Source organism: Adiantum capillus-veneris, chromosome 12 (assembly GCF_014529385.1).
Source record: "Adiantum capillus-veneris isolate H3 chromosome 12, ASM1452938v2, whole genome shotgun sequence".
NCBI classification, from domain to species: Eukaryota; Viridiplantae; Streptophyta; class Polypodiopsida; order Polypodiales; family Pteridaceae; genus Adiantum; species Adiantum capillus-veneris.
The window spans coordinates 72,279,145-72,287,769 of NC_140942.1; the positions used below are offsets into that span (position 1 = coordinate 72,279,145).

At 43.7% G+C, this 8,625-nt stretch overlaps 1 protein-coding gene across 1 annotated transcript; it reads left to right on the forward strand.

Moving 5' to 3' along the window:
- Window positions 1-2,459: 2,459 nt before the first annotated feature.
- On the forward strand, window positions 2,460-4,904 carry LOC147445931 (putative L-type lectin-domain containing receptor kinase S.7). The gene has a single exon (XM_086526132.1). The coding sequence runs from the start codon at window positions 2,792-2,794 to the stop codon at window positions 4,646-4,648; it is 1,857 nt and encodes a 618-aa protein (XP_086382258.1). The 5' UTR covers window positions 2,460-2,791; the 3' UTR covers window positions 4,649-4,904.
- The last annotated feature ends 3,721 nt before the right edge of the window (window positions 4,905-8,625 follow it).

Consider the following 8,625-nt stretch of genomic DNA (forward strand, 5'->3'; position numbering starts at 1 on the left):
CTCTGAAAGGAGTGATGAAGGAATCTTTGTATCTTGTGGAAAACTACAAAACTTATCGTGAGATCGAGATAGTAGAAGACACTAATGCCTCAACCATAAAAACAAGTTCCACAATAAGTGAGACTATGACCAAGAAAACAAACAATCTAGATTAGGTAGCCAATGTAGATCACGTCATTGATGAGGTAGTCAAAAGTGTGAATCAAATATTTGGACAATTGTAGAATGTTAGACAACCTTCAATGAGGAAGTGTGACATTTGTGGAGGCAATGATCCTACCACTTGGTGTTGTGTACACAACCAAGACCCGTAGTGCCAAAAATGTACCTTGATAACCAAAATGGTGCACAATTGAACAAAAATGGACAAACCATGAGACAAGTGAGAGTTACTACAATTGTAACCATGTCAAAGATAGAGTATTCAATCCACCTCCCATGGATCAACCACCACCACAACAAAGTTAACAAAAAGGACCATGCTATGAGTATGGAGGTAATCATTGGCCTACAAATCATTTGTACAAAGAAAAACATTGGTATTGTTTAGATTTTGTCCAAAGTGTTCCATGAACTATCTCATTTAGGTTCATTGCAAATCTTGATAAAGCTCAAAAGACACCTATGAATATAATAGGCATTCTACCTAGTTCAAGTGGCTTAGATGCCGAGAAAATTATCCATGACAAAAACTGAGGCAAAATCCATTAGGACCCGATGTATATCCCGGAAGGCCAAGAGAGAAAAGTTGAAAGAAAAACAAGAGGGAAAATAAGTAGCCATGGTAGTAGCGCTTAATCAAGCTCAAGAGCAACTGAAAAGGAAGCGCAAGCTTTAATCGTGGAGCAAAATAAACCCCCTAGTTCAAGAGGATCTATACTAGTAGACAAAGTCTTTGAGCCATTAGATGCTGTATTGTATACCACGCTAAGAAGCCCAACCAAACACTAGAGAAAAGATGGATGACGTATCTTGATGCAAAAGTCAAAAAACAAAGGTTTAAAATGTATCAAAAGCTGATAGAGATAAACACAAGCATTGATGGAACCTATCCAAACCTCCCCAGAATGAGACAAAGCAATAGAGAGTTGAGCTTGAAACACCTAATGAGAAGATTGTTAAAAAATCTGTGAAACATCCCCTATCCTCAAACAAAAACTGAACCAGAACCACAAAAGGACATGGAAACAGAAACTCCACCACAAACAATCAATGAACCGGAAATTGGACTAGAGGACCATGTGGTTGCAAACACCAAAGATGACAATTGATCATATCTGATGGCACTATTCCAAAGGTAGAAGAGTCATGGCCAAATGAGTTATGATAAGTGATTAGACGCACTAACTAAGGAAGCACAACATACCGACTCCATACCAATCCGCCCCAATCCTTGAGATAAACATATAACATGGGTATCTAGATCTTGATATATGGTCCTTTCACGGTGAAATTGAATCTATAACATCCAAAGAGAGTACGAAGACTCTACCATCGTATATGGGAGAGTACGAAGCCAGATTGGAAGTGAGAGATGTACCCTTGCATGGAGAGCAATGCCTAAGATGATTGATTCAAGGAGTTTACAAGAGTTGTTGTCTACTTCTATCCAATGGACGATAACCTTAGCAAAATTACTAAAAATTAGGCCACATTTATGAATCGAGTGGAAAGAAATTGGAAAAAATGGGCATAAATTTTCCTTCAAAACCATGGAATCAGAGGCGAAGGGAGAAAAATTCACAAGACAAAAGAACACAGAGCCAATGCTTGTAAACAAAATGGAAGATGCGCAGCTAGCCCTTTGTGGCCTGATTTTGTCAATCATTCACACTGCGCATGAAACTTAATATATATTAACTTTCTTTGTGAGTATCAACAACTGTGAAGGGCCGACTGTGTAGCACGGCTGGGCATCCTCCAATTTTGAGGCTGAAAAGCGGATGTTGCTCTTGCATGTCCGAGGTGTGGTGAGGCCGCCCGTCTTGATAGTGGGTCTGGAAAATGAATGGCTACGTGCCACATACCTTCGACAGCCTTGGGGCGTGCAGTGTGAACGCCCTCTAGTATTTTGGGTCTCGACCACTTATTAAGCATTACTGCTGACCATTTTGATGCCAGCTTAAACCCAAAAGCTCAACGTGCAGAGAAAGCCTGTATTAGGGTAGGATTTTTCGAAGGTCAGACTTCTATCGAAAGGCACGAGAGAGAGAGAGAGAGAGAGGAGACCCACGAGCTGTGTGGTTGTATCACTGTTTAGAGAGACTAATGCGTGCGTGTGTGTGTGTGAGAGAGAGAGAGAGGAGATCCACGAGCTGTGTGGTTGTATCACTGTTTAGAGAGACTAGTGCGTGCGTGTGTGTGTGTGTGTGTGTGAGAGAGAGAGAGAGAGAGAGAGAGAGAGAGAGAGAGAGAGATGATCAGAAGGCCACCTAGTGAAAGAGTGCTTCTACTTGCAGCATTCCCTCTGCTGCTATGCTGGACACATATCATTAATGAAGCCAGTGGTATCACATTTGAAGACCTCACAGATCTCAAATTTGTGCAACAGAACACATGGTACCAAGGCCAGAGTGTCTACCAAAAGGATGATGCCATCTGGCTCAACCCAGACCCTAGAGAAGTCCAATCCCTCAGAGGCAGCAACCTCGGCCGGGTCATATACAAGGATCCCGTCCGATTTATCAACGGCAACAAGAGCACTCCTGGCGCCAAACAAGTGGCCTCTTTCAACACCCACTTCACATTCCAAATCATTACCACAGCTCCTTACCAAGAATGTGGTAGTGGCATGGCCTTCTTCATCTCCGACTCCGAGAAGGCACCCAATAATAGCGACGTTGGGCAGCTCGGCCTTGTTGATGTCAAGAACAAAGGCGCCGCCCGCTTCTTTGCCGTAGAATTCGACACGCACATATCCCCTGCCTACAGAGATCCAAGTGCTAGCCACATTGGAATCAACGTCAACTCTTTAGACTCTATCAACACTACTGATACCAAGAATGGATCCTTTCCTTACTATCCAGAGCTTTATCTCTACAGCAACTATACATTTACCACATGGGTAGAGTACGACGCCCTTGCACATTTCATTCAAGTTTGGATGACTAATTCCTCGTTGTTGCAGCGTCCACCACAGCCGATTATGCAAGCCTCATATGATCTGTCTCTTGTTTTTGAGGAGTTTATGTATGTTGGGTTCACCGCCACTAATGCGCCAGCAAACGATAGCATGGAGGGGCATGTTCTCTATTCTTGGTATTTCAACAGCGATGATCTGAGAGATCCAGCAGCGACGAGCAATGTATCGGCAGATGGTCTAACCAATCGGGCCGTCAATACAACTGATAGTTTTGATACAAATGCTAAAAGCTCCAACAACATGGTGGTAGTGATAAGTATTGCTTTATCAGTGGCAGCTCTTCTTTTGGTGGTTGCAGTTTCTGCTTATTGCATATGCATCCGGCAGAAGAGAAAAGCAAAAAAGAGTAGAGAGGTAGTTGGGCTCCCTTATGATGATAGCATAAACCCTGTCGGAGCAATACTGCATCACTTTACGTATATGGAGCTGGAGATAGCCACAAATGCTTTTGATGAGGGTAACAGGATCGGATCGGGAGGCTATAGTACTGTATACAAGGGGACCTTGCCCAATAGTGGATTGGTAATAGCAGTGAAAAAGTTGCGGGAGCACTTGAGAAGAGAAGATGACTTCATCTCCGAAATCAACATCATTAGTGGCATACGACACCGCAATCTGCTCCAATTGCATGGATGGTGCTATGAGAGAGGCGAAGCCATGCTTGTGTACAAGTACATGAGCAATGGTAGCCTAGATAGCTATCTGTTGGGCAAGAAGAGGGGAATTCTGCAAAATGACACAAGGTTTAAAGTGCTTGTAGGAGTGGCCAGTGCTTTGGAGTACATGCACAGTGGATTGCCGGATTGTGTGCTACATAGAGATGTGAAGGCGGCCAATGTGATGCTATCAGATAAGTGGGAGCCATTGCTGGGCGATTTTGGGCTTGCACGGCTCATCAACCACGACGAGGCTGTCACATTAACTGCTGCCGGAACGCCGGGTTATGTGGCACCTGAGGTAGTCTTTTCAAGGAAGGCCGACGAGAAGGTGGATGTGTATAGCTTTGGGGTGCTGGCATTGGAGGTAGCATGCGGGCGGCCAGCGAGCTCAGTGAGCCGCTTGAGCAAGGAGGTCCGATTGGTGGATTGGGTGTGGAGGATGAGCAAGAACAATGAGCTGATGGGTGTGTTGGACGAGGATATGAAGGTGGAAAGCATGGCAGCAGATGAGAGGGAGAAGTGGAGGAATGTGCTAATGATAGGGTTGATGTGTTGCAATGTGTCACCAGAGGCAAGGCCAAGCATGAGGCAGATAAGCCAGGCTCTTCAAGGGGATACTCTCCTGCTACGGCCTGCATTGAGCAATATGGGGGAGCAGCAGCAAATAAGCGGCGGCGGTACTACTGGCCCGGGTGGTGGCAGAGCTGCGACCACAACCCTGTTTCCCCACATCGAAGCTCCATTTGGGTGCTCTAGTACTTCTTCTCGCTCCAGCCTTCTCACCTCTTGCGATTATTCTATCCGCTCTGCCGGCGCTATGTCGACAAGCTCGCCCTCAGCACGATAATGTAAACAACAGAGGTCCAAGGATCGATCCTCCCCCCAATAATACAGAAGGGCAATATTACCAAAATACCCCTGTGATTTGGGAAAATTCCCAATATATCCCTAAAATTTCAAGTATTTGCAAAATAATCTTGTACAAATTACAAGATTAACAAGGTTTTCTTCTTGGTGTAAGCGTTGTGGTAAACAAATTCATGAAATACCAGATCAATTGGAGATTTCAATGGAAGAGCTAAATATGTAGGCGAGTTCTTCTACTTGCTTGAGTACTAATTAAATAAGCCACAATATGTTAAACATAACTTAGGAATAGGCCCACTATTGAGGGACTTTCTATGAGTGTTCTGAAACCTACAAAAAGGCTACCTTGCTTGAAACTAGCTTGTCTTGGCTTTCTATCTACATACTTTCTCAAACAATCTTGAGCTTGCTAAACATTTTGGCAAGCTCTACTTAACATATCCATATGATCCTCAAGGAAATCCTTGCCATGTTGAAGTTTTTCAGTGGCTAACCCCATCAAAATAGGTAACCCAATCTTTTTTGCTTCTTGTTGACATATGCTCGCAGGATATCCTCCGGACTTGGTTGACCATTCCTATCTGGCCATTTGTCTCTGAATGATAAGAGGTGCTTATATTGAGTTTCATTCCCGATCTTTAAAAACAGCCCTCCATAAGTGACTTTTAAAGTTTGGATTGTGATCACTTCCTATGTTACTAGGCAGACCAAAAAGTCTATAAACATGCTCTACAAATAGTCGTGCTAATTCATGTGTCTTTATTGTATTATTAGTCGAATAAACTTACACAGCTTGGTCAACCTATTGACAATAACCCAAATTGAGTCATGCCAATGTAGTAGGAAGACCTACTATAAAGTCCATAGAACTAATGTCCCACTTTCCATTGGGAATCTCTAGGGGATGCAAGAGTCCACCTTGACGCGCTCTGCTTTATTGACGCTTTTGATCACAATGCAAAACTAGTCTTGGACATGTCTATGTAATCATGGCCAATAAAAATATTGTCTTCATACAAGTGCATTAGTCTTATGTCTTGTGAGTGAATTTGTAACGACCCTCAGAGTTTTGAACTAGCGCGATTGAGTTTTGCAAGTATCATCGCGGAAGATTACTCTTCTTTCAAGAGGGCATATGTCACAAACTACTGATGTGTTAACCACTGAAGATCAAGGGGGGTTAGGACTATAAAATCCTAACCCTAGTCAATGTACAGATCCCGGACAAGGGGCCTAAAACCCAAACAAAAGACAAAGAGGGTAAGGATTAAAATCCCAACCCTGCCCAACTTACAAGACACTGTTGGGGTATAAAGCCCAATGTGGTCGCCCAGGTAAGTGGACGGGCTGCCAGGTATGTACACATATTCTTTTGTAAAAACCTAATAAGAACTCACTATGCTCTACACATTACAGTAGAGCGAGTTCACCATATCGTCGTGCTCTTCTTCTCGCACTCTCTCTCGCGTCACACTTCCGCTCGTACTCCTTCAACTGGTATCAGAGCTCAGATCGAGGCTCGGGGCAGCATTTGCAGGTATCCAGAGTCACCTGCTCAGATTGGAGTTAGATTCGACAGGCGAAGACACGGCCCCAAACCCAAGGTCATCTCGGCCACCGTTCGGCTTCGACAAAGTTCTGCGCAGGCCATTTTCGACTACGTGGTCTCAGCGGTGCAGATCCGACTCTGCAAATTTGGGGTTTCGGCCTACGACTGCAGGTGCTGAGGATATCGGCACTCCCAGAGTGTTGATTTGTGGCTGTCTACACATCGAAGGACGGCTCACAGTTCTTGGAGGCGTGTCACATACGACACGGGCGCATCTACACACAGACTGTAGGCGACATCCACTAGTTCATCCGGTAGCTTGTGTTTGCTGCTTGATATTCCATATTTCATCCTGACATTGCAGGTACTTCCACATGGGATGTATTGTCCGAGATGATGTATGTATGTTGAGGGTTTGCTGGCTGCGAGTCACGCAGCAAACAACCGCCGCAGCGGTTACAACATATAGTGGGAAATTTGTGGATGTATGATTTTGTGGGAAGTCTATGTATTGTCAGATTCACTGCAGCCTTTGTTGAGGGTCGAGTGAGGTTTTATTGAGCTGGGGGATTCTCGAATGTTGAGATCCTTTCGGTGATACAGGTCTTGGAGTGATCCCTCGAGTACCCTTAGATAGGCAGCTAGGATGTATTGACTGTGAGTTAGACAGTTGGGATTGCATCTTTGCTTTACTGCCGTTGAGGCATTGTCGCAGTCTATGCTTACAGGACAGTGAGAGACAGTACAGGTGCAGGACAGGTTTACCCGCAGCTTACAGTGTCAGAGAGAGTGTTTTTTGAGCTATTTTTTGGTCTGTTTTTGAGTACACCAGAGCCATTTTACAAAGGAGACTCTACCGAAATTTCTGCAGAATTTGAAGCTTTCTTGGTTCATTTGACAGGTTGATATTGGTTCAGAGGTCAGTTTACAGGGAAAACTTTGCCGAATTTTTCCCATGAAAGTAAACTACTGTGAAGCATAGCTATGGTTGGATCACAGAACACTGCTCTGTACAATATCAAGAAGCTAGATGGAACCAATTTCCCATTGTGGAAGAAGCAGATTTGGCACGTGTTGGTACAAAATAAGCAGATAAAACCTATAAAGCTCAAGGGGATAAAACCACAAGATATGGACGAAGATGAATGGAGCGAAATGGATGAATTGGCACTTTCTACCATTATGCTGATTTTGGAAGAAAGCGTTTACTTCAATGTAGCAGACGAGATGTCGGCTTATGAAGCATGGACAAAGCTGAGGGATCTTTATGAGAAGCAGAGTGCAACTTCACAGGTATACTGGCTTAAGAAGCTTGTTGACTTGAAGATGAAAGAAGGGACACCTATGTCCAATCATCTGAATGAATTCAACACCATCTACAGTCAGTTGTCAGCTCAAGGTGTCAAGTTTGATGAACCTGTTAGAGCTATGTTCCTGTTGATCACATTGCCGGAAAGTTGGGACACTTTTCGCATAGCTTTGAGTAATTCTGCACCTCCAGATGGTTTGAACATAGCAGGTGTAGAAGGAAGTCTGCTTACTGAAGAAAGCAATAGAAAGACAATGGACAAAGGCAAAGGAACAGCCTTAGTTGTCAGGGGAAGGACCAAAGAAAAGTAAAAAGGTGGAAAGAGGAATCAGTCTCGTAGAAAGTCCCGCAGTGGTAAAGGCAAGAGTGACATAGAATGCTACCATTGTGGCAAGAAGGGTCACATGAAAAGAGACTGCAGAGAATGGAAAGCAGAAAAAGGAAAACAGAAAGCTGAAGACCATGGTGAAAAGAACAAGTCCTCAGTGAAGATTCAAGAAATAAATGTGACAAACACTGTTGCAGAGGATGACAGTCTAGTGTCAGGAGACATCTACTTCTTGAAGAATACAATGGACTCATCTCTTCTTACATCATCTGATGGAAATGCAATGAGTGACTGGATTATAGACTCAGGGGCATCACTTCATGTGTCTCCAAACAATTGGTTTACCTCTTATGTGACCACTAAAGATCATGTTCGGCTAGGCAATGGGCAGACATGTGAGATCTTAGGTGTTGGAGATGTTCAATTGAAGTTTCAGAATGGCTCTTCTTTCACGCTGAAGAATGTGAGACATGTTCCCGCAATTACAAAGAGCTTGATCATCACAGGTTTACTTGATGATGCTGGCTACGTCACCACTTTTGGACAAAACATGTGGAAGATATCCAAGGGTTCGATGACAGTAGCACATGGAGTAAAGTCTGGAGGACTTTACATGATTTATGTATCAAATGTCTCTAAAAATGTAATCAATGTAACCGAGCAGCCGAACGTTTCTTTCTGGCATAGCCGGTTAGGACATATGTCCAAGAAGGGAATGTAAATCTTGTCTCGTTCTGGTTATTTGCCTGGATTTTCATTTAATGATTTTGA